This window comes from Astatotilapia calliptera, chromosome 5, assembly GCF_900246225.1.
Source record: "Astatotilapia calliptera chromosome 5, fAstCal1.2, whole genome shotgun sequence".
NCBI lineage: Eukaryota > Metazoa > Chordata > Actinopteri > Cichliformes > Cichlidae > Astatotilapia > Astatotilapia calliptera.
The window spans coordinates 17,670,301-17,696,875 of NC_039306.1; the positions used below are offsets into that span (position 1 = coordinate 17,670,301).

The 26,575-nt window shown below is 40.4% G+C and overlaps 3 protein-coding genes across 4 annotated transcripts in view; 1 reads left to right on the forward strand and 2 right to left on the reverse strand.

The window, feature by feature from the left end:
- megf6b (multiple EGF-like-domains 6b) overlaps positions 1-10,130 on the reverse strand; it is a 63,328-nt gene extending 53,198 nt beyond the window's left edge. Inside the window, exons 1-3 of one of the 2 annotated variants that reach the window (XM_026167678.1) lie at positions 9,670-10,129; positions 7,752-7,886; positions 6,736-6,845 (exon numbers count right to left, since the gene is read on the reverse strand). In XM_026167678.1, the coding sequence (XP_026023463.1) occupies positions 6,736-6,845; positions 7,752-7,886; positions 9,670-9,761 (337 nt within the window). In that variant the 5' untranslated portion in view covers positions 9,762-10,129. Of the gene's footprint in view, positions 1-6,735; positions 6,846-7,751; positions 7,887-9,669 lie in introns of both variants that reach the window. The other variant, XM_026167677.1, reaches the window with a different exon arrangement.
- Positions 10,131-11,454: 1,324 nt separating this feature from the next.
- On the forward strand, positions 11,455-15,085 carry akr7a3 (aldo-keto reductase family 7, member A3 (aflatoxin aldehyde reductase)). Its single transcript, XM_026167687.1, has 7 exons — positions 11,455-11,955; positions 12,535-12,722; positions 12,859-12,963; positions 13,239-13,335; positions 13,728-13,827; positions 13,936-14,065; positions 14,703-15,085. The coding sequence occupies exons 1-7, from the start codon at positions 11,664-11,666 to the stop codon at positions 14,862-14,864; spliced, it is 1,074 nt and encodes a 357-aa protein (XP_026023472.1). The 5' UTR covers positions 11,455-11,663; the 3' UTR covers positions 14,865-15,085.
- Positions 15,086-18,181: 3,096 nt separating this feature from the next.
- On the reverse strand, positions 18,182-25,053 carry mrto4 (MRT4 homolog, ribosome maturation factor). The gene is made up of 8 exons (XM_026167688.1): positions 24,955-25,053; positions 24,643-24,701; positions 24,432-24,535; positions 20,867-20,948; positions 20,711-20,778; positions 20,476-20,627; positions 18,883-18,959; positions 18,182-18,793 (listed from the first exon to the last, which is right to left on the reverse strand). The coding sequence occupies exons 1-8, from the start codon at positions 24,980-24,982 to the stop codon at positions 18,644-18,646; spliced, it is 720 nt and encodes a 239-aa protein (XP_026023473.1). The 5' UTR covers positions 24,983-25,053; the 3' UTR covers positions 18,182-18,643.
- Between the last annotated feature and the right edge of the window lie 1,522 nt (positions 25,054-26,575).

Sequence of the window (26,575 nt, forward strand, 5' to 3'; positions counted from 1 at the left end):
AACAAATGTAAGTGGAATCTGCCCCTTGGCTTTGAGAAGACAAACAAGGTTTTTTCACCAAGAAATTTCTAAACAGTAGTTTCCGTGACTTTTAACTATGATTGATCACAACAGCTTGTATGACTTTCACGGGAAACTGCCCTCTTCCTCATGCAGTCAGAGAACATCACCTGGAAATGTCATCGATCGCAGAGCTGAACTTTTGTTTATTGTCGTAAACTGTGACTGTACAGATGTGTCATGGTGAGTTACGATTGAAATTCACAGAGGCACAGGTCAGGCTCATCCATCTCTTTGACAAGCGACCCCGAGTCCTTAAATCCCCGTGAGTCAAACTGTTAAGGAATCCCAGAACTTATAAACAGTGGGAGCCACTAGGTAGCTTTGAGCATGTGAATTCACCTCAAAGGTAAACGATCACATTCCATAAACTCTCACAACACTCACATTAATCATGACAGCCCTCCAGCTCGAACTGTGCCTGTACTCATGTAGTACATGGGTGCTGCAGTGTACCTGTCTACATGTATGCTCATGTGTGTGGAGAGTAATATCTATGTGAAGCCACACACAGCTGTTTAAGCCAGACCTGCACTGTCCTGAGCAGAATACAGTACTTAGTGATGACAGGTTCAAAGGACTTATGCCTATCATTGCAGTTCCTGCAGCATGTGGACACTGGGAGTCAACAAAACACAGTCGAGCCAGCTAATCATCCAAGGAATCCAAATGGCAATCCTTCATAAGATGATTGCAAAGAGGTCAGCCAGTTTAACTTAGCATCTTGTGCCACGTGTGCATTTTTGTCTGTTTAATCCAACCAGAAACAGCATATCCAATCATCATCAGGCTGGTGGTTCCGATGCCCTTTATTAGCCATATACGGTCATAGTGAGGGTCTCAGCATGCCCGGTACAGCTTAAACAGAAACATCAGTATGATTTCCAAAAAAATAAAACTGACAACTCACATTTTAGTTGTGTTATGCACTGTACTTTCATACTGTGTTTTACATTTCAACTAAAAAATGTAACAGTCAGAACACCAAAAGATTCGCTCTTTTGTTTTCTGTTTAACAGACAGCCAGGCAGAAATATCAAAATGAAGATGTGAGGTTGTACTAAAAAACAGGATTTGGGTGATGGTGAGGTAACTTTGGATTTAATCTCGGTCCTTTAGTGTCATGGCATTGGTTCACTTCTTACTGTTTGAGCAACAAGCAGTAAGAAGTGCTACACACTTAACCTGTTCTTAAGTAAGTTAGTGAGATAACAGACACGTATCAGTATCTCCTACTCACGAATCAAATGGCATCACCAGTTGTAGAAGATCTCAAGGAGTTTGGCAGCCAGAAGGCGAGATGTCTCTTAGGAATGCAAGACTGTTCCCGGCCTGTCTGAATACTTTGGCTTTCTCTGAGATCTACATTCTCAGTGAAGTGCTTATCTTTGATTAAAGCAGAGACTGACCTAATAACATTTGCAAGAAAGCCAACTTACCGGTTTCAATTACCCTTTTATTTTTGTTCTTTACTTACTTGATTCTCTGAAACTGTGTTGAGCATTTTCCAGAATTTCAAAATATTATTGGACTAAATTACTCACTCATTCTTTTAAAGAAAATAATCATTAAATGCTTAATCAATCATTTAGAACGCCAGTAGTTGCACCCTTACTCAATAACATTCATAACATTTACTAACTTTCAACAGATGTACGATAAAAAGACAGAAGATCAGCTTAGGCAAGGGAGAGATGCCTCGGGGTGTGAAAATATAAGATGGCTTATGTGTATCTGCAATCAGGCTTTAGCTGCACTTTGGGGAGTAACATAACTTTTCCAGACAAAGGCGATGGATGTCAAGAAGCAGTTTCTCCAATAAACACAGATGAGCCGGAACAATTTCATGTATGTCTCTCAGCAGATTCAGATGGCTCTGTCAGCCTAAACATCCGCTTGTCATCTGGCTCCGTTTGCAGACACCTGCTTAAAAGTTGGATCATCCAGATCACTTGCACCACACATCCCATACATATACACCAGAAACACATCAATGACTTTTTCTTGCTTATATCACAAAATGCACCAGCACTCTAAATGCATCTATGTTGTGCACATCATCTTATAATTCAACAGTATCTCCTAAAGCTGAACATACCTTCATCTGTACCTCTGTTATTATATAATATGCAGGAACTCTGATGTGGTGAAATTAACAGGTGACAGACAAGCAGTAACATTTTTTGGACACTGATATTAGCACCAGCTGTGAGAGATCAAATTATTTTGATATCCCACATTCCTCATTACAGTTGGGAGGGGAAAGTGTTAAATGTACAAAATCACCAAGCACAAATGAAAAGGTCAGGTCTCTCAGAGAGACTTCAGACTAAGCGACGACAAGGAGACTGTACATTCCCTCTTCAGAGGTTGCTGGCAGCTAACCAGGGCATTTATGGGCAGCCCAATTCCTAAACCCCTTACGGTGCTTAATCTTCCCTGAAATAATTCCTTAATGTGGCATGCAGCGTGTCTCTTCTAGCCCAATCTCATCTTTTTTCCTGTGAAAGCCTCCACTCTTTTACACAGACACCTTACAAAAAAGGAGAGACAGAAAGAGCGGGAGGTCAGCGACTCGCACGGAGGAGCTGAAAACCAACAAGCAGGTGTTGCCCTTACAGCTCCTGAGTGAATCAAGACCGAGGCCCCCCTATGTTTGTTTAGACTCTGTCGATCTGTTTGACCCCAAGAGCGCAACCCAGTTGGAAACTGGAGTCAGGGTGATTCATGGACACAAAGGCCTGTGCATAAGCCTGAGTTTGGGGCCATAAATGGTACAATATTCTGAGGCTGCAAATCCCATTTTGCTATTCAGTGAGATGTGTCATTTCAAGGAGCTCTTGTGAAAAACAGGGCTATGCCAGATATTCTCTAACAGGTTTCTTTGAAAAACTTTAAATATCATTTATTATTATTATTACTACTACATTGTAAGTACTGTGTTTAAATTTAGTCAAGGAAGAGAAGTCAGAAGGCAATCTGTGCAGCATCATGCAATTCTGCTCTCTCTTGCTTTGTTTGGGAGCACCATCCCACTTTTTCTCGTAAGACACAATAGTGAGCAAGAATAGAATCAGCCGTGGTGAATCATAATGCCCATTTGAGCTGGATACCAGGTCAGTTTGACAATAAACAATAAAAATGCAGTAATCAGCTGTGTGACAGTAAAACACATAGACAGACATAATGTTTAGTGTTCGTATTTACTGGTACGTAGAGGAGAGTGTCATTCAGTCCCATTCAGGGTAAAAAGATCCCCATAATGGGAAGTATTTGGCCAACTCAAACTTACTTTCACTTTGCACTGTGCAGCACATGCGAGTTGTGTGATAATAACATGTGTGTCACTAAGACTAAACAGGAAATATTGCATATACATACAGAGCACCGTAGATCTGCATTCTTCCCCATACTAATTTGAATAGTTAGCTATACTATGAGCTTATTGCAGTTTTACTTATTGCTGATGATTTCCACTGAAAAACAATGTTATGGAATATAACACATTTTTTACAGCCTGACTATTAAATACTGTACCAATTCTAACCTCATAGCAAGACTTAACTATATGCAACTTAACCAACAAAATGATTTTAAGGAATGATGTCTTTGGTGAAGTCAGTCTTCCAACACCGGCCACATGTTACTGATTAGATCAAAAGGAATGTTGGGGTAACCAAAGGCAGCGTTTCAATGAACCAAAGAATCTGAACTACACTGTGGTTTTGTTGTGTATTACACCAAGTAATGTCTCCCTTAATTTTGGTCTATTTCTCTGCATGTGTGCGGGCTGTGACTGTTCGTGTTCAGATAACCAAAAAGTAGTTCCACCGACCAACAAAAAAGACCACCCATGGGTAGACAGAAGACCATTTTGACTTTTTCTGGCCACTGAGTTTTTTTCACTTGTTGATACTTTGGCCAGTGTGGCCACAAAAGAGGCCAGTTCCTATTCAGCAGTTAACGAGGACGACAAACTGGAGAAGCCATTGTCCCTGCTCCTCAGCCCCTTTCACAAAGCCTGCTTGTTGCCGTCAATCAACATAGCTGCTCGTTTCCACTGCTGGATAACCCTGTCCATCCTCAACCCTCGTGTAGCTACTTGTGGAGCAGTTTAATTTACTGACTGAGTGGCTCTCAAAACACGTAAGTAGAGGAAGTCACCATCGCTGAGTTAAGAGGGCTTCAGTTCACAGTAGAACCAAATACTCATTTGGAAAACTGGAGCCTTTTCAGAACATACAGACGTCAGCCAGGCACAATAATCTGTACCTTTATTATTAAACATTGCAGATCAAACAGCACGTTCTGCCTCCACAAGCCACCTGTCTGACTTTTGGTAGAGAACAGCCATGAAATGCATTAAGAAAAAAATAGACAGGGGGCTCTAAGATCTCAGAGAGAGGGGCATAAAGTGAAAAGAGTGGCTTTAAAAAAGGTTTAGTCTTTCAGTTTGACTCTCTCCTGTGAGCATTCTTTGTGCCATAATAGTTGAAAACACCAGACCTTGGAGAGACTTGGAAAGCAAAAATGCCAAATCTCAGGTATTTGCAAACTGCACAAGAACTATGAATCAATGCTATTATGTGAATGGAAAATACATAAACCCATCATAATTAGATGATAATAGCCTGAAACTAAAAGATATGGAAAACAAGAGGGAGGGAGTCAAACTGGAAGAACAAAACGTAAAAGCAATCAAACGTTTTCTGTGCTGTGGTATACTCGTTCTCCAAATATGTAATTATGTTAAGTGAAGAATGCTGGAGCGCAGAACAGCTGAGACCATGGGCTGCAAAACTGTGCAGGGGATGGATAGAAATGGGACACAATAAACACAGGTGAATTTTAATGAAAAGCCAAGAGGGGGACTCGACTTACACACAGAACCAGACCCTTAACTGTCTGACAATAAAGTGAGGTCAGTAGCATAATTACCTTACAACGACTGACTGGTTGATTTTTATTGGGGAACACACACAGAGAAAAGACAGACAACAAAGGACATTTTTTTTAAAAACCCTCAAAAGCAGCAGGCAGTAAATCACTATCTGAACTCAAAGCATTCCCATCTTCCACTCATTTGGGGTTTTCAGAGGATTTGCTAAAGCTGTACATTTCGCAAAGCAGATTTTCCCTTTTGGATGTCGGAGGTGCTGTTGAAAACAGACACACAGATTGCATTGTGCTGACTGAGGTACAGTACAGATAGCACATAGCAAAGTGTGCAGGAGTGGGAGGATTGTGGCCTGAGCTTCCTTTTATCCCAGTTCAATGGCTCAGAGAATAGGGTGATTAGTTTGTCCCATCTCAAAGTGCTGCCTCGTCTTTGGTTACCGAGATAAAAGCCCTCCCTCATGTTGAAGAGACCGGCCATTGTCACGCGAAACAGAGAAACAACCCCCTCCCTGTCTAACTTAAGTGAGGGGAGACACTTTGCAGTCATGAGGAATGTCTCTTTAAGACATTTCGTTTGGATTGTTTTAAAACAAACCAGGCTCATTTAGGAGCGACTGTGCAATGCCTCCTAATATAATTTAATAATGCAACATTCTCCCTGGAAACAAAGAGGCTCTTTGAAAAGGACATAGAGACCATAATAAGGCACTGATGAAAGGAACATCCAGGATATCTTCTCCAACTCCCAGTCCCATTCACTTCCCATCAGACGACTATCCCACAGAGTAATCTGCCTGTGCTGTGGGCGTAAGGGGCTGGGCATTAAGAACGTGGTTCAGTTCCAGGTGGGGAAGGATGACAGGAAAGTGGGAACTTTCTTGTCAGTCTACCTGACGGGGACTAACTGTTTACAGGAAGGCTTTACCAAGGGTCTCTGTGTGGTATGCAGGCTATGCGATCTGGATCACTGGCTGTAAAATCCCATCAAAGGAGACTGCTTGGTCCCAGTGGTGTGAAGCTAAGCTTAACCAGGAGGAGATGAGCTGTTGGCAGTCTCAATATGACCAGAGGAACTACTTTTCCATACATGGATTTGGTGGTGGGAACATTCATTTGTTTTCTTTGTTCTTCTTGTGCAAATCAGAAGGTGGTCTCTCTAATCTTCGGGAGGCCTTAAATGCGACAGGTCGCAGGTGCTTTTGACCTGCACTACCATGTCACACATCTAATTGAGAAAAGAGGTGATGTCTACAACAACAGCTCTGTGGATGTGAGCCAAGAATTAAATGTAGGGTCACAGCTCGACCAGGTGGAGCTTAACTAGGCTGTAGTAAATATCCAGCTGAGAAAGAGTGGACAGCCAGACAGGCTATCTATCATAAACTAAAGTAGCACTGTAGAGCCATGTCCTCATTGAGACTATAAATGTCTTTTGCCGAGTGCAACCACTACAATGGAAGTCCCAGTATCCACATTTGAACCTAGCTGGAGTACTGCAGTGACACAAGTCCATGACACTGACCGATAACATCTGCTCAAAAGTGGGTGGGCAAAGAACCTCTAGACCTTTTTGACCTTTCCTTGAACCCTTTTGATTGAGAAGTCTGGGCGAGTGGTTAGGCGATGTTTAAAGCTCCCTTCTTCCTGCTTAGTCAGAAAAGAGATATTGTCTCTTCTACCTGCCTGTCTGCAGACGCTGTTTCACACAAGAAGGTCAAAGTCAATGGAAAGAAAAAAACAAACCTCATAAAGGATAGAAAAACTGATGGCACTTACGATAAAGACAGCCCGCCTCTCCGTTTAGTTGGGACCATCCAGGGCAACACTTGCACACAGTCTGGTAATCCTGTTTGTACACTTGTCTGTATGCAGTGTAGTAGGCTGTCCTGTTAACACGACAAACTTCATGTTAAAAAACGTTCAATCACATTCAGTCTGAATTGCAGCCACGAGCGATACTAAAACTAACATGTCATTACACAACAGCAGAGCGCTGCTTTGTGCGTGTACAAACGAACAGGAGTATCTCGCCAAATATTTATGAGGGTAATCTTTAATTTTTTTCGCGTGGCACACTGATCAAACAGCTCAGGGCCTTTGAAGTATCATGTCTTATAATGTTCAGCACAAATCCGCTTCAAGGCGCTGTTTTAAAGTGTGAGAACGGCAGACTGTACTTCAGAGAACAGTGCCTCTCCCTTTACTTTGGGACCCTTGTCATTGCTCCACAGTTATTATGCATTGTGAAAACGTTTTGTTTACAGCGGGTAATTGTGGGCTTAGCGGCCTTTAAAGCAGCCTTTGAATTTGTAACCCAGCAGCTAATGTGGGGAAAGCAAGCGTGAGCAACACAGCAGAAGACTCCCAGAGAAGGACGAAAATGTTAGGATTGGGTCTCTCTTTTAAAGGAATGTTTGCTGCCAAGACGTCCGTATGTTAAATAGCTGCTGATGTGGGGCTACACCTTGCACTTAACTCTATAACAGGTTGAAAAGCTGTGATTACAGAACAGGGGTGAGAGAGATGAAGAGGGAAGTGGAAGGTGGATCTCATGTTTGGAAATGGAGTTTAAACGAAGAATCCTGGCCTCTCCGATAAATTCTTTCGGTTGCATGAGTCACAGAGACTACTTCAAAACAAGTAATTAATGCTTTGCTCTAGCCAGAGCTTAATCAGCAAAGCACTACATCCCCTGCAGGTGAGGTCAGGAGTGCTCACAGAAGAGGAGAATCAGAGGCTTTGAGTACAGAAAGGGGGGAGCAGACAGATGAGAAATAACAAGTCTTACTTACCTTCTCTCATAGCCCATGCACCACGACTGCCCCACACAGCCTTGCTTCCAAACTTTAACCATGCGTGTGAAGGCCTGCACACATGGCTGCCTTTGGGCGACCAGCGTCACCTCCTTCTCCGCACACACATTGGGCCTGGAAAAAAAAAGATTGGTAAAAAAATACTTAACATGACAAGATGTTGAGCAGTGTTTTCACAGATGTACAGACGACAGCAGAGCAATTTATGAGCACTTAAAGAGATGTTGCAGCAAAGACAGGCGGGAAAAAGAAAAAAACTTGCTTGAGGCGTTTTCTAGTTGTCAACAATGCAAGTCCTGTGAGGGCATTACCTGTGCTAAGGTGTGTGATGACCAGTTATTGGTATTTCTAAAGACTTAAGGGGAATTCCTCGTGCATCACCTTTCAGGATGATGAGCTACAAAGTAAACCTGCTCTGACTTAAACTCGATATTCAGTGGAACTGTTAAAGTGTTTACGCAGCAGCATCGCTCCAAGACAGAAAGAAAGAAAGAACACAAAACAGATCTCAGCACAGGTAAAATAAGCCTTGAAACACTTAACTTAAGTTTAAGTTAACTGCACCATTCACTGCACCTCACAGACCTTCTTAAAATAAAGTCCAAAACGATCTTTGATACGTTTACTTTTTCCATAACTCTCCAAGGATAGAAAGAAAGCCTCAGCACATGGAGATCAGCGGGAATCCTAAGACAACATCCAGCTGCTCGTCTCATAAATAACAGTGATCACTATCACCTTCGGCTGTACACATAATTTAATGTGAAAGACCTTATTGTTAGTGGCAGGGAGCAGCACAGAAACCACTGTCACACAATTATTATTATTTTAGGGTTTAAAATAGCAGTTATACTTCACTGGCTCATCACTGTGAAAGAAACAGTCATGGACAGAGTTAGGAATGCTTTGCATGCCACACAGAGCCACATGGAGTCAGTGCATTCATATAAAATACACTGGCAGCATTCCTGCAAACCACTAAAGACCGTGATGAAAGTGCACGGCAGCAAAATTTATTGGATTGATAAAGCACCGATACATGATGAGCCAAATAATCAGTAGTGGCTGACACTGTTAACGGATTGGTCTGTGTGCAAATTAGCTTATATTTACAGAACAGTAGGTGATATTTATCTATTGCTTCACACTGAGTGTGCACTGAATAAATGTCAGTGATAAATAGCTAAAAGAAATAGCCTGATATTTCTTTATGATATAGTTTCATTTCCCTGGATCACTAGTGGGAGTAATAAATAACATAACATACAAATAACATTGTGCTGCACTTTATAATAATGTTACACTGTTGACCATTATTTAAGTATTAATAAGGTGTTAGCAATTTTTTTAATTTATCATTCATATAGCATTGCTCCCCTTAGTATGCTATTTATAAACATAGACATATTTTTATAACAATGACTATGATTATCACTAGCAGTGATTTAGTAGCAGCGATAGCTGTACATGGTGTTATAGTAACAGATGGATAAACATATCTGTATTTATAAATAGTATACTAAAGAGGAGTAATGATATATAAATGATGAATTAAGCATTGGCTAATACCATACTAACCTTACTAATGCTTAATAGTTTAACATTATTAGAAAATGCTACCAAATATTGTTATTGTGCCAGAATTTCACAATTTCATCACTTTAAATAATAATAATGATGATAATAATAAAAAGAAGAAGAACTTCCTAAGCCTCTGCTTTCTACCTCTGGTTGAGTCACAGATTTATGGATGTGCAGGTGAACCGGCAGTTATGTCGAAGTTCAAAGGAAATGTGAGTCTGTAAAAAAGTACCTGCAGCTGGATACAGTGAGCGCCACCCTAAATGCATACCTGTGATTAAATAAATATATAAGGATGTGACAAAACTTTACTTACATAAAAGGCTGGAGGTTATTGGCAAAGCCGTAACGGAATGCGTGCGCCTCTATAATAAATACGATGACAAGGGAAAAAATAACACTGTCCATTTTCCTCTGTTTAGGTCACTCTACAGTTTCAAAACTGTAAAGTCATTCATGAGTGTATCCCATCACTACCCAGGACTTAAAAAAAGAGAAAAAAATCTAAAACAAAAAAAAAAACTCCCAACGTGTCAACTTGAAGAAACCTAACATGCGCTTAAAAGATCTTCCTCGTGAAAATGCCCAACACAGTCCAAAACTGACACAGCCATCCCACGCGTGTAGCGTCTCCGTCGCAGCCGCTATCCGACTCAGAAAATTCCTGCGCACCTACAACAGGTCGCTGCAGATGTTGGACTGACGCGCAAAAGAAAAAAAAACCTCGTGTAGGCAGAGCGCATTCTGCCTCCCTCTATTGCCTCCCTCTATTGACTTGGTAATGTTGGCAGGGATTTGGGCTGGGTATGAGGGGGCTCACAGGGAGCCATCTATTATTCAAAGCGTCAGCAGCCCCTGCAAGACACCCTGCAGCCACCGGCACAGTGCGATCATAGTAAGAGCTTTTCTCTCTCATGACTGACAACTTTCAAACTTTCTCTGGACAGTGTCACCATGTCTCCACGGGACTTGTGATGTGTGCGTTAATGTGTTATGATGATAGGTGGTTAAATGCCTTAAAGACAAAATGATCACATTACCCACGTGCACAGAAAATGGTTTTATTATACGTATAATATTTGCAGATTGAGCGAGCAGGAGCGCATTTGCACGACATAAGATGCGCGTTCATTACAGCCACGGACGTGCCTGAAAACGAAGTCACATAGCCTACCATCACGAGTAGAGGATGTTGAAGGTTGTTGAGGTAAGGGAAGCAGCTAGCGGTCACACTGCAGGGCAAACAGCTGATGGGGCGGTCAAAGGGTCAGCAGCCAGGCCTGCTGCTTTCTAAACAAAGCTTTTATAGCATGTATGTGTTCATGACCCGAAAAAGTCCGGGGTCAGAGATGGTACGTGCAGCCTCTGGGGCTACAAGCTATATAAAAACATGCTGTTTGAATTAGGCAGAGCTCATCTATGAAGTCTGTCAAAACTGGGACGGGTTCTCATTCTTCCTTTCCAACAAACAAAACAAATCTAATATTAAATGACTCTGCTTATGTTTATTTCAGGGACGTAACTTGTCCAGGATATATCTGTTGTTGACCGTGAAGAAAACGCCGATATCTAAAATAAACAAATTGCGCAGATGCAAAGATTTGATTTAAATGTTGTTTTTCCATTAAAAGTCACAGAGAACAGAATAGACCCTGGTCCTGAGATCCTTATAGGCACGAAAGCCAGACAAATATTTGTCTGGTGATATGACTTGTTACTAAAATACTGAAGACGGCAACTAATGCGATCTGGAGACACTGTGCACGTCTTGCATATCCTAATGTGCGTTTATCTAATTACACCACAGCAAGTGGTGTTTCAGTAATTGCAGTTTCTTTTGAGACTGGGGAAATAGTCTGGGTAAATTTGAGTATGTCAGAGTCCTAGGCCAAGATGTGGGTTAAGCCAGTCCTGAAGTGGCACATTTGGAAAACAAATATATATATGAAGATGCACCGAAAAACCAAAAACTACACTCATTATATCTCATTTTATCTGACTGTTTATATCAGCTTATCTGATTGACACAAAAGAATGGACGGTAATTTGCTGACACCTTGTGGTCTAAGTTAAAACTTACACAGTATGACAAGTCCTGTTAATATTAACCAAAAAACAACAACAGGAAGTAGTTAGAAAAGGCGAACTTTGCACTGCCTGAACTACAGCCAAGAAAAGCGGCCTAATAAAAGCTGTACTAATTGATCATCTGAACAGCACTCTCCGCTTTAAACGGTTTAAGGAACTTTACGACGCTCCCTTAACATACGACCTTTGCCCTCTGTCGCCTGATCGCAGTGCTATAGTAGCATGCTCTGGGTAATAACACGACCTCTGTGCACACTCCGACAAAGTAAGGCTATCAAAGACGTGCTTGTACATTTGCCGAAGTGTGTGGCTCGCAGAAACATGTCGTCTCCGGCTAAAAAGCCGGTGTCCTTACTGGGAACTATGGGCTTCGGGGGGCGAGCAGACGCCGAGCAGAGCCTGGAAATGGTGAAGGCTTTCCTGGACAGAGGACACAACCAGGTGGACACAGCCTTCATGTACGTCGATGGGAAGTCAGAGACCATCATTGGAGGCATGAATCTCCCCAAAACAGGTATTTTATAAGCACACAGTAATGCTGCATGTTCCTAGCGTGCTAACAACAACCGGGTAACCAACCAGCGTGCCTGTTGGTTTCCCCACCTTGAATTGTGGGTAACCAAGTTTGTTTATAAAGCATACAACAAACATCGACCAGGGTGCTGCACAACATCAAACATATGTTGTGCAACATATTGTGCAACATTAAAACATATGTTTTAATGAAGCCATTAAAACACGTTTTTAAAAAGTGTTTTTTTAAAACCACTTCTGATTGTCTCAAAACTAAAATGAAGGTTTTGGAGCTGCTTAGTCAAGGTCCATAGCCTTGACTTGTATATCAAATTGAAATACTTTGGTGTGACCTCATTCTTGGTCTCGTTAAAGTTTTGTTTTTGTGTGTGTGTTTTGGTTTTGTTTTGTTTTTTTTAATGAAGGCCATACAGCTTTGATGTCACTGAAACATTCTAGCAATAATGAATCCAAAGTTTAAGTGCTGCAATAAGAGCCTGGCTAGCTTTCAGTGTCAGTCTGTCTCAGACACTGAAGGAGCAGTGCTGTGTTAACCTGACTACTTCTCACTCATTCACAGTAAGCATAGCTACCAAGGCCAATCCCTGGGATGGAAAGACGCTGAAGCCAGAGAGCGTGCGCTCCCAGCTGGAAACCTCCCTTCAGAGGTTGCGGACAGACTGTGTGGACCTTTTCTACCTCCATGCCCCTGACCACCAAAACCCTATCGAGGATACTCTCAGAGCCTGCAATGACCTCCACAAAGAGGTTAGCAGACCAGGGAATATATAAACATATAGCTAAATAACTTGCTTTAACATAACACACAGGAAAAAAATAACTTTATTGTCCATCTGTAGTCCTGAGATGTTTTAATACTAAATGGAAAGTATCAACTCCCCAGGGAAAATTCAAGGAGCTCGGCCTTTCAAACTATGTATCCTGGGAAGTGGCTGAAATAGTATGCATCTGCAGGCACAACAACTGGATAGTTCCCACTGTTTATCAGGTAATATATCCTGTTCTAAGGATATTCAACTTTTATCTAAATTCAGTAGCCTCATCCTATAATAATCAGACTACTGATTACAGGAGGGCCATACTAGCCATCTTGTGTTGAATGAGAGTAAACTTTCACACTTCTTCATCTCTGTGGTTTTTGTTCAGCAAATCACTGAAGATTTAATCTTTCATTAGGTGTTGTAGACTGAACATTTATATGTCTGCTATACTGTTACTTGTTTTTCACCTGTTTCTAATTCAGATTCTTCCAATCTTTCACAGGGAATGTACAATGCCACAACAAGACAGGTGGAAACAGAGTTGCTGCCATGTCTGAGATACTATGGAATGCGATTCTATGCATACAATCCTCTGGCAGGTAGTCTTTCATGGTACACCTTGCAGTTCCATTTTAAAAAGTTTTATTCAAAAGAAAGCACTTGTGATTGTGAAAAAGATGTCACTTAATGTGGAGGGATAAAAGCTATCCTCGAGTTATCCCAAAATGAATATATTATATTAAAATATGTTCCATACATGCATTCATGTCCCCCTGGAGATGGATTTTATTCACTTTGGTGATCCCTTTTTGCTAGCACACAATAACCTGATGCTGAATAGTTAGTAGTTGCTTTAGTTAGTGGGTTTTTTTTGGGGGGGGGGGGGGGGGGGTTTGCTTTGTTAATGTTACCTGTGAGCTAAAATGTGCCCTGGGTGAGTGACAGCATTAAGTACATACTGTACTGAGTTCTGACATTAGTCCTCTGCCAGGTGGCCTTCTGACAGGGAAGTATCACTATGAAGATAAAGATGGCTCCCAGCCTGCAGGACGATTCTTTGGTAACAGCTGGGCTGCAGCATACAGAGACAGGTGAACATCAGCTGACTGCTGTTGAAATATGTACCAACAAATTGTTTTATGTTGTTGAATGAGATTTTTGTTAACCATAACCGTGATTGTGCTCCTGCTCTGTGGAAGATACTGGAAGAAAAGTCATTTCCAGGCCATAGAGGTGGTTCTGCAGGCTTTGGAAACAGCGTACGGGTCAGAGAAACCCTCGCTGATTTCTGCTGCTATGCGCTGGATGTATCATCACTCTCAGCTTAAGGTACCCACATGGACAGCTGCAGTGACAAAAAATGTTATGCTCATGGTAATTTATGTATTCACTGAGTAAAAAGATTAGCCCTACCCTTAGTAATAAACAGAACATTTCAAATTGCTAGTATTGAAAACCTGAAAATTAAGAACTGTGAGTTACCACTGAAACACTGTGCTTTGTGGTGTACCAGTAAGCCGGAAATGAAGCCTTTGATTTTTTTCAGTGCTATCCCAACAGTCAGTAGTTACACAGCCTTTGAGGTTTTTCACTGAAAGATTTTAAGATCTATTTTTTATTTCCTTTAATTATGTTAAGTGCAGTGAAAATGCCCCCAAACTTTCACCATATGCAAAACCAGAGGTAGAACAAAGCACAGCAATGTTTTTCATGTTGTCTACAGGTTTGTAATATATGAAAGGGATTCTTTTAGAAAAGAAGTACCCCAAAAGTGATTAAATTAACATGTATTGTCAAAAAAATGCCAAATTCTCTACTCACCCAGATTTTCTTCTTCTTCTTCCTTTTTTTTTTTTTTTTAAAATAAATGTAACAAATCCTCCACAAATACAAATCTCAAGACATCTACAGACGTCCAGCTGTGTAATTCCTGTTTTGAGTAATTTTCTCCAACTCATGTCTCCAGGGTGATCTTGGAGATGGAGTCATTATTGGCATGTCGAGCATGGAGCAGCTTCAGCAAAACATGGCCGCTGCGGAAGAGGGTCCTCTGGATGAGAGAGTGGTCGGCGCCTTCAAAGAAGCCTGGAATCTCGTAGCCCACGAGTGTCCAAACTACTTCCGATGAGAACCTTCTTGATCATCACTTTATATGTAATTTTGCAGAAAAATGTTTCTCCTAATTACACCTAATTAGGGTTTTTGAATTCTCCCCTGAAATGTACATTTTTCCTTCTTTGTATTTTTATCAAAGAACACATCATTGTTAATGTAAAATAAATTAATAGTGTTTCATGGAAAAATAACTTCTTCAAGAATTTGCATTAAATTTTGTCAAATCAAAAAACATTTTCCCATACATGTGTATTATTCATCAGTGCTGGTTTAGCATGAACAGTGATGTAGGTGTTTGAAAAGAAAGGGATAAAAAGACCAGAGAGACTACAGACTGCAGCGCTGGCTGTTACGATAAAATGGCCAAAATTTAATGTCTGGCAAAAGTTTTTAAATCGTCCTGAACTGCAAAAGTTTCATTCTACATTGTCATCCCCGTCTATATCACCATCTTCCACATCCTGCATAGGTTCTTGTATTTTTCTTCTAGTTATTATTCCCACTATTGAGCCAGGGAAACAAAACTATATTTGAAAGAAATTAGTAGCCTATTTTAAAGCATTTTAGCTCTTTATCACCCAATATTTGAACATTTAGTCAGTGCAAAATCAATGTGAAGCAACAGGTGAATATCACCCACTGCAGATAGACCAATATCAGTCAACAGTATCAGTCACTACTAATTATTTGGCTCATCAGATATTGGTATTTCATTAGTTCAGATCATTTAGCTGCTGTGCACTCTCATCATGGTCTTTGGTGGTCTTTGATTGTTTGTGCTCTCTGTGTAATTTTAATGAATATATTGGTGCCATGTGGCTCTGTGTGACATGAAATGCATTCCTAACTATATCAGCAACTGTTTCTTTCACAGTGATCAGCCAGTGAAGTACAACAGCTGTTTAAAATAATACATATGTGGGAAACTGGGATTATGTGACAGTGGTTTCTAATATCCATCCCTTGCACAGTATTGCAGCCCATTGTCTCAGCTGTTCTGTGCTATACAAATATACAGCACAGAACAGCAAACGTTTGGTTGCCTTTTCATATTGTTCCAGTTTGACTCCATCCTTCTTGTTTCCGATATCTTTTAGTTTCAGGCTAATATCATCTAATTACGATGGGTTTATGTTTTCCATTCACAATACTCAGGCATGTGGAGTGTAGAGGCAGAATGTGAGGTTTGATCTTCAACCTGAGTGACTTTTGTATGTTCTGAAAATGTTTTCCAGTTTTCCAAAGGAGTTTTTGCTTCCACTGCAAACTGAAGCCCTCTTACCTCAGTGATGGTGACTTCCTCTACTTACATGTTTGGAGAGCCACTCAGTCAATAAATCATAAAAAGTCTAAATGGTCTTGCGTCTATCCATGGGAGGTCTTTGGTAGTTGCCTTGACCAATACAAATCTACTACTATTACTTATATGCACTTTGTGTGCATATCTGAACACGAACAGTCACAGCCCGCACACATGCAGAGAAATAGACCAAAATTAAGGGAGACATTACTTGGTGTAATACACAACAAAACCACAGTGTAGTTCAGATTCTTTGGTTCATTGAAACGCTGCCTTTGGTTACCCCAACATTCCTTTTGATCTAATCAGTAACATGTGGCCGGTGTTGGAAGACTGACTTCACCAAAGACATCATTCCTTAAAATCATTTTGTTGGTTAAGTTGCATATAGTTAAGTCTTGCTATGAGGTTAGAATTGGTACAGTATTTAATAGTCAGGCTGTAAAAAAATGTGTTATATTCCATAACATTGTTTTTCAGTGGAAATCATCAGCAATAAGTAAAACTGCAATAAGCTCATAGTATAGCTAACTATTCAAATTAGTATGGGGAAGAATGCAGATCTACGGTGCTCTGTATGTATATGCAATATTTCCTGTTTAGTCTTAGTGACACACATGTTATTATCACACAACTCACATGTGCTGCAGAGTGCAAAGTGAAAGTAAGAAACACTTTTTCCCCAACTGTAAGGAATGTGGGATATCAAAATGATTTGATCTCTCACAGCTGGTGCTAATATTAGTGTCCAAAAAATGTTACTGTTTGTCTGTCACCTGTTAATTTCACCACATCAGCGTTCCTGCACATATAATAACAAAGGCACAGATGAAGGTATGTAGTTGCTTTAGTTAGTGGTTTTTGTTGTTTCGTTGTTTTTTTTGCCTTGTTAACGTTACCTGTGAGCTAAAATGTGCCCTGGGTGAGTGACAGCATTACGTACATACTGTACTGAGTTCTGACATTAGTCCTCTGCCAGGTGGCCTTCTGACAGGGAAGTATCACTATGAAGATAAAGATGGCTCCCAGCCTGCAGGACGATTCTTTGGTAACAGCTGGGCTGCAGCATACAGAGACAGGTGAAGATCTGTACCAACAAATTGTTTTATGTTGTTTTTGTTAACCATAACCGTGATTGTGCTCCTGCTCTGTGGAAGATACTTTGGAAACAGCGTACGGGTCAGAGAAACCCTCACTGACTTCTGCTGCTATGCGCTGGATGCATCATCACTCTCAGCTTAAGGTACCCACATGGACAGTTGCAGTGACAAAAAATGTTATGCTCATGGTAATTTATGTATTCACCAGGTAAAGATTAGCCATACGGTTAAAATAATAATAATTTCATTTCAAATTGCTACTATTGGAAACCTGAAAATGAAGAACTATGAGTTACCACTGAAACACTGTGATGTACCAGTAAGCCTGAAATGAAGTCTCTTATTTTCTGAAAACTATCCCAAGAGTCAGTAGTTACACAGCCTTTGTTTTTCCACTGAAAGATTTTAACTAGTTTTTAATAACTGTAATTATGTTTTAGTGCAGTGGAAATGCCCCTACTGGAGGTAGAACAAAACACGAGTGTTTTTCTTATTGTCTGCAGGTTTGTAATATTTGAAATGGATTCTTTTAGAAAGAAAATACCACAAAATACCAAGTGAATAGGAGATGCTGCACGTAAACTACATATTCTGTAATGACCAAGATTTTGTTCCTATTTTTAAATTGTAACAAATCCTCCACATACACATCTCTTAATAAATTAACAGACTCCAGCTGTGCAATTCCTGTTTTGAGTATTTATATTAAATAGCTACAGCTGCTCATAACCTTACTACGAGCTATAATCTCATGAAACCCTTGCCATAGCAGTGTCGGAATCTCATAGCCCACGACTGTCCAGACTACTTCAGATGAGAACCTTCTTGGTCATTTAATTTTACAGAATTTTTTTTCCCTAATTACACTTAATTAGGTTTTTTGAATTCTCCCCTGAAGTGTACATTTTCTGTCCTTGGAATAGATCAGTACACCTTTTCCATTTTTAATCAAAGAGCACTTCATTGTCATGTCTATACAAAAAGAAAACCCCATTAATACTCTTTTGTGGAAAAATAACTTTCTGAAGAATCTGGATTAAATTTGTCACATCAACAAAACGTGTATATTATTCATGAGTGTTGGTTTAACATGAACAGTGATTTACATTGGTGTTTGAAAGGAAAGGGACTTCCACACAATATCAGTCCCTCACTGTGCTGAGGGAACTTGGAGAACAATGACATCACAAACGATTTAATCCTCTGAATACAGTCCACATTGTCCAAAACTAAAATTCAAGATGAAGGACAGAAGTTCATGTTTTGTAGGTATAAAAAGACCAGAGAGACTACAGACTGCAGCACTGGCTGTCAGGATGAAAGCTAAATGAAATGTCCGTCTGCTTTTGAAAGCAGGAATTTTCTTAAAAATTCTCCCGCCTTGCAGAAGTTTCATTCTGCATCATCTTCATCATCGTTATCATCTTCCTCATCCTGCATAGACTCTTCCTCACCAGCGAAGTTCTCAAACTCGCCTGTTTCTGAGTTCCACATACACTTGATCTGCACCTTGAATTCTGCCATCTCAATACCAAAGAGTTTCTGTGGACAAAAAACAACCCTCAGTCAACAGAAATACATTTAGTGTGTGACAGTCAACATTTTTAATCAAGTAAAAAACAAGAACTCACCAGAATACGAGCCTGCTCTGGAGTGAGCGTGTCCCCCTCTTTACAAACTTCATAGTCCTTCAGCAGTGTTACCACTCCTGTAGCACAAGATAAAAGAAGTTGGCTTTATATTTAAAAGCAGTGAATTCACACATTTCGTGAACACACTAATACCGACTCGGACCTGATTTGAAGCAGAAGCCTGATATTGCTTACATAGACTGTATATACTGTAGCTACAATACATCTCCCACTTATAGTGAAGCCTCAACCTGCTGTTGCCATCTTTCAGTATTGAAATAAGATGTGAGGGGTGGAACTAACAAACAAAAGACTGACACAGCACCGTCACACTTGTCAGTCACAGGTTTGGTCTGCCCTGTTCTGTCTCATCGTCCTTTTTCACCTTACATGCATCTTATTCACAAGCTGAACATCATTTGACAGAGGCTATAAACTCACCTATACTACGGAAAAACGATTTGGGGCTTATTAAGCCAACTTCAAGTTTTTACATTACAAAGGTTGTTCACGTCTTACTACGGTATATCGCCATGGTAACATCAGCCCTAACCTGCTTTGTAGCAGATCATGTTTAAGATAAGAGATCAACACACAAAACCAGTGACCAATCATTTCTCCAGAATATAGCACAGATGCAAATATCAAGTCTGTCCTTCCATGAAGGTCCAAAGAAATTCCTCGGAGCAACTTTATTCATCCATTTTTTCTCTCCTGCTTTCTACTAACAATTTTATACGGGCAAGTAATTTGACATTTTCTACAATTGTTAATACAGCAATATCCTAAACCTTGAACTTATTGACTTCAGAAAAATGAGTCCACTTACTAGTTTGAAGTACGATTTTGTTTTATGCACACATACAGCCTGTTTCAAACCACTGGGGTTGCAGCTAAACCACTGGGGAAAACTACTTACACTTAGGCAACACTTTAATTTAACTGTAATTACAGTCAGAGCTTGCCATGTTTAATGACAGGGCAGTTTTACTGATAGGTCTTTGCCACGTTTCCCCTCCTGGGAAAATAAATAGATTTTACTTCGCACTTTTACAATCTTGCTAACCACACCACTTAACGCACAGATATATTCCTCGAGAGCTTTTGAACCTTTTTTGATCTAACATATTTTACTTTTTTTATTTGTAAAGTATGCCAGTCTGCTGTAACAATACCTGTCCATGTTTGTGAGTGACCATATGCTGCAAACATTGCCTTTTTTGGGGATTGATGGTGGAAACTCTGGGCTGACTTTACTGAGCTGATAATCACCTTCGTGCGACTTCTGAGCATAATTACCAATGTTAGGGCAAGTAACAGCTCTGTAGTACAGGGAAGCATTTACTTGGACTTCTGTACAGTCTTTTTTTTTTTTTAACCAGATGCCACATGCTGATCATTATAAAGAACGTCAGTTTAAGCCACTTCCACATTGATTACATTTTTCAGTCCTGGAAGCTACAACCATCTTTTATATACAGATTGTGATTTGTCAAGTCACAGACCTCCATTAATTAATACCAATTTTAAAAAGTTAAAATCCATTGAGCCACGGTGTTGTAGTGGGTGACGAGAACAGTCCTTTAATCTCACCTTTCTTTAGAGCAGTAGGAAGCCCTAATTGCCTCAACTGGGGTTCCATTGAGTGAGTAAACTGTTCAAGGGGTCCCTCATCCAGCGTCACATCCATCTGAGCCTGGTTTCCTGCGCGAGCATAATCCACCTCTTTGAAATGACTGAAATATCTGTGGGTAAAGAACATCGCTTAGTGATTCAATGAAGACATTGGAGGATCACAGCAACAAAGATGAATTTAGCAAAGCCTTACTCTTGTACTTCCTCCTTTGTTTTATTTGTGAATAGTACACCCACTTCTCCACGCAGATGCTTGCCGACCTGAACATTATCAAAAGGAATAAACATATTGAGTGGCGGCAGTAAACCACAGCAGTAACTTTTCAAGTTTGTCTGAGATCTTGCTTACCTTGTGCAAATTATCTTTGTATTCATCTGTATCTCTTTTCCCCAGAGCAATAATCATGACTTTATTTTTGCCGAAGAAGAATCTGTGGAACAGAGATGAGATCATTTACGCTGTTGAATAAATATAGGCTCTTTCCAAATACTTGTTTAACATTTTTGAGAACTTTGGTTCATATCAACATGCTGCAAGATAGGATTCATAAAAAAAACAAAACACAAATCATAATGATGCTGACTTTTTAAAAAATGATTGATATTTAAGCTGATTGCTGACCAATAACAATCAATAGACAAGATGTTTAACTATGAGATAATATGGTTACTTTTCTTCTAGAAAAATCCACACTATTGTACCCATTCAGTAATGTTCCTTATCCCATAGTCAACGTGTATATTAATTGTACTATTTTACCAAAAACTTTAATTTCCATACTTAAAAAGGAGTTATAAGCAAGAAACCCCCAAAATAGTATCTCTTCTACACACAAAAGACTAACCTATAGAAAACTCTGTTTCATGCCTTTAATTCAATTTCTCCTCCTCTTCTCTTTGATGTAATTTTACCTCCACTTGACTGTAACTGCAGAAGTGCATCCTACTTACTGGCTCTGTTAAAATAATCAAGCCTACTAACAGGCAACTTAAGATGAGGGGGAAAATGTAGTCGTTAGAGACTGTAACTGATGCCTCATACTATACGACAGTGGAAAACTGACACCTAAAGAAGAACACATGCAATCTAGAGGAAATTGGCCACAAAATCTGAATTTTTTTAAAGTTTCTATGACCTTGCCATATACCTGCTCGCACTACTGCACTCAAATAAAATTAAGACAAGGAAAAACCTAAAGCAATATTTTGCAAATTTCATGGTAAATGGACTCCTTCTTGAGCATTCAAAGTGCTTTATACAACATATATAATTCAAATAAACGTTCATACATGCACTGTTTTCTATCTCTAAGTGTTTTCTATCTAACATTCACACATTCTTTGTCATATTTTTCATGCCAAATGCTTTTAGTTGGTCATAGGTCTACATATTAGACAGTCTACTTTAGCGCCCAGACTGTTCTACTTATTAGTCATGCTGTTGTAATATATGCATTAGCATTTTCTTGCTGAAACATGGATGGATGGGAGTATGTTTAAACCTTTATATACCTCTGAGTACTTTCCAAACATGTAGACACTGATCCAGGTTTTTACCCAAGTTCTGATAACAAGTTCTTTAGTCTGGAAAACAGGGCGTCCATATTTTGCTGCTATCAAATTCAAACTAAGCTAGATTTTTACCTTTTTTCAGTTCAAAAAATTTGATACGTTTTCTAAGTTCTATTGTGGATATGGGTTTAGGTGATTTACACGTCATATCTATATTTTACACAGCATCCCAATATCTTACAAATTGGGGTTGTCCATGTAATAATTTCTTTCTCGAAGGGCTCCAACATAAGTAGAGGTGGCAATGCCACCAAGAAAACCAAGTGCAACCCGATCCTTGATACACACACACGTACAGTGGGGCAAAAAAGTATTTAGTCAGCCACCGATTGTGCAAGTTCCCCCACTTAAAATGATGACAGAGGTCAGTAATTTGCACCAGAGGTACACTTCAACTGTGAGAGACAGAATGTGAAAAAAAAATCCATGAATCCACATGGTAGGATTTGTAAAGAATTTATTCGTAAATCAGGGTGGAAAATAAGTATTTGGTCAATAACAAAAATACAACTCAATACTTTGTAACATACCCTTTGTTGGCAATAACAGAGGTCAAACGTTTACTATAGGTCTTTACCAGGTTTGCACACACAGTAGCTGGTATTTTGGCCCATTCCTCCATGCAGATCTTCTCGAGAGCAGTGATGTTTTGGGGCTGTCGCCGAGCAACACGGACTTTCAACTCCCGCCACAGATTTTCTATGGGGTTGAGGTCTGGAGACTGGCTAGGCCACTCCAGGACTTTCAAATGCTTCTTACGGAGCCACTCCTTTGTTGCTCGGGCGGTGTGTTTTGGATCATTGTCATGTTGGAAGACCCAGCCTCGTTTCATCTTCAAAGTTCTCACTGATGGAAGGAGGTTTTGGCTCAAAATCTCACGATACATGGCCCCATTCATTCTGTCCTTAACACGGATCAGTCGTCCTGTCCCCTTGGCAGAAAAACAGCCCCATAGCATGATGTTTCCACCCCCATGCTTCACAGTAGGTATGGTGTTCTTGGGATGCAACTCAGTATTCTTCTTCCTCCAAACACGACGAGTTGAGTTTATACCAAAAAGTTCTACTTTGGTTTCATCTGACCACATGACATTCTCCCAATCCTCTGCTGTATCATCCATGTGCTCTCTGGCAAACTTCAGACGGGCCTGGACATGCACTGGCTTCAGCAGCGGAACACGTCTGGCACTGTGGGATTTGATTCCCTGCCGTTGTAGTGTGTTACTGATGGTGACCTTTGTTACTTTGGTCCCAGCTCTCTGCAGGTCATTCACCAGGTCCCCCCGTGTGGTTCTGGGATCTTTGCTCACCGTTCTCATGATCATTTTGACCCCACGGGATGAGATCTTGCGTGGAGCCCCAGATCGAGGGAGATTATCAGTGGTCTTGTATGTCTTCCATTTTCTGATGATTGCTCCCACAGTTGATTTTTTCACACCAAGCTGCTTGCCTATTGTAGATTCACTCTTCCCAGTCTGGTGCAGGTCTACAATACTTTTCCTGGTGTCCTTCGAAAGCTCTTTGGTCTTGGCCATGGCGGAGTTTGGAGTCTGACTGTTTGAGGCTGTGGACAGGTGTCTTTTATACAGATGATGAGTTCAAACAGGTGCCATTCATACAGGTAACGAGTGGGGGACAGAAAAGCTTCTTACAAAAGACGTTACAGGTCTGTGAGAGCCAGAGATTTTCCTTGTTTGAGGTGACCAAATACTTATTTTCCACCCTGATTTACGAATAAATTCTTTACAAATCCTACCATGTGGATTCATGGATTTTTTTTCACATTCTGTCTCTCACAGTTGAAGTGTACCTCTGGTGCAAATTACTGACCTCTGTCATCATTTTAAGTGGGGGAACTTGCACAATCGGTGGCTGACTAAATACTTTTTTGCCCCACTGTACCTTAGTGCAGTACTAGGACTGAGCCTTGAAATCAGAACCCTAAGATGTCATTACCTGAAGTGAAAAGGGAAAGACCATCTCTGAATCGAGGAGGGGGCCTAGGGGTATATCTTTCGCCATCGTACAATGCTGTGATTGCAGCCATTCCCCAACTCTCTGTGAATGGTACTCATGGCTATTGATCAGTGGGCTTTGATCAGTAGTTGTTGATCAATGGTCATGAGAATTTGCATAATCATGATGAAGGAACTGACCTCCCACCCCATTGTTCCTTCAGTGGGCTGGTTTCGGTCATTATGCAAATGTACTGTTTATAAGACTGGGGAAACCGGCAGTCAGCTGAGACTGAAGAAGTCACTTGGATGAGTGACGAAACGTTTCTCCCACTGAAAACGCTACGTCCAGATGAACAGAATCAACTTTTGGAGATGTCATTATTACCTGCTGTGTTTCCACGCTGTCCGGATGTCTTTCAGCTTGTTATTCCTCATATTAGCCACCGAGAATATGAACAGGTTTCTGTAGGTGTCCACACATTCCCGCAACTAAAGAATAGAAATGAGGTTTAGGTACTTCAGGTGTTTTGGAACAGACCTAGCCTAGCTGAACTTAACACGTACAAGATGGTGACTGCAGCACTGAAAATACTCACCTCCTGAATTAGCTTCTGTTTTGACTCCAGCCCCTTCTTGGCTGTTTTCGTTAAAGAAACTGAGGAGAAAAATGCGAAAACTCACGATGAACAAATGTCAGCCAGCAGTTTGCGTATACACGTGCATGTATCAATGAGCAGCCAGGAGTACAACCATGCTGAGGCAGTTAAGCTAACGCTAGCTTTAGTTAGCTCACTTTTGGTAGCTTTCACTAGTGAAAAAGAAGTTTTACAAATACAACATCACTTAAAACACTTCACCGACGCCCATATGCTTTTACACTTGAAAAAGATGTACTGTGCTTTACTCACTCTTCTTATCTCTCTTTGATTTCGGCATGATTCCTCCTCACGATGCCACAGCAGCAGACACACACACGTGAAGTGGAAGGACCCCAAGTGTTTCTGTTTTGCATGGCTGACCGTGTACTGCCTGACATAAAAAAAAAGCGTTATATATGTATTAATAACAATAAATGCTTGACTTCTATAATTTTGTCACCTTAAGATATTGTGATTTGCTACTATATAAATAACACTGAATTGAAATAAATTACACAGTAAGATTAAATGATATGGGCAGCACGGTGGTAAGCACTGTTGCTTTACAGCAAGAAGGTCCTGAGTTCAATCCCACCATCAGTGTGTCTGTACGTTTGCATGTCCTCCCCGTGTTTGCCTGGGTTCTCTCCGGGTAGTCCGGATTCCTCCCGCAATCCAGACATGCAGCTAGCGGGTATAGGTTAATTGGAAACGATAAATTCCCTTTAGGTGCGAATGGTTGTCTGTGTCCGTGTGTTAGCCCAGCGACAGACTGGTGACCTGTCCAGGGTGTACCCAGACACCAGCCCCCCCCCACCTACCCGCGACCCTGAAAAGGATAAACTGAAGAGGATGGATGGATTAAATCAGGGGTGTCAAACTCAAAAACACAGTGGGCCAAAATTCAAAACTGGAACAAAGTCGCAGGCTAACGTTGATATTTATTGAAATATATTTATTCCTCCAGATATAAGAATGAATCTTTTCTTATGGACTCAAACACATTTTGCTAAAAAACTGAATATGGAACAAGCAAAGCTTAATACTAAACAGTATATATATTTGCTGTATAATACCAGTAGGCCAGCTCTGATAGTAATTTGGCCCGCGGGCCAGAGTTTGACACCTTGTAACAGCCTATGGATTAAATAATACATTTCGCATCAAACTAGGCACAGTGATGGTGCTTGATAACATGTTATACACGCACTGGAGGAGCCAGGGATCGAGCCACCCTCAATCATATGTGAACCCAGGGAGGAAAAGGTCCCTTTGAACAGGAAGAAACCTGCAGGAGAACCAACCAAGGAGAGGCAACCATCTGCCACTATACCGGTTAGGGGTTAGTAGATGAAGACAGATCAGAAACATGCAGTGAAAGAGAGCCAGAAATTAATAATAACTAAATACAGAGAGCTGTATAAACGCATAGTAAATGAAAAACGTGACTGAAGAAGAAAATTCAGTGCATCATCTGAATCCCCAGCAGCCTAGACCTATTGCAGCAACTTCATCTATCATCGATTTTGTTATGTGCTATTGAATAACTTTTGGAATAAATAATGTATATAATGGAATACATGAATTAAATAAATTACTAAAGATCTAACACCAGTGTTCATAGCAGTTTATAAGCAAGACATTCGTCTCCTCTAGAAATACATGAAATTTGGCAGCACAACTTATTTAAGATAAGTTATTTAAAATGGCTTACTTTGTAGCAAAAATAATAAGCCAATAGAAGGAAAATTAATGAGGAACCTGGTCTGTTTGCATCACTTATTTCTGAACTAAAATGTCTTTGGACTTGGATGAAGATGCAAAGTTAATTCTAAGATAATAAGGACAATGGACGGAATAATCCGCTAGGTGGCGCATGAGCAAAACAACT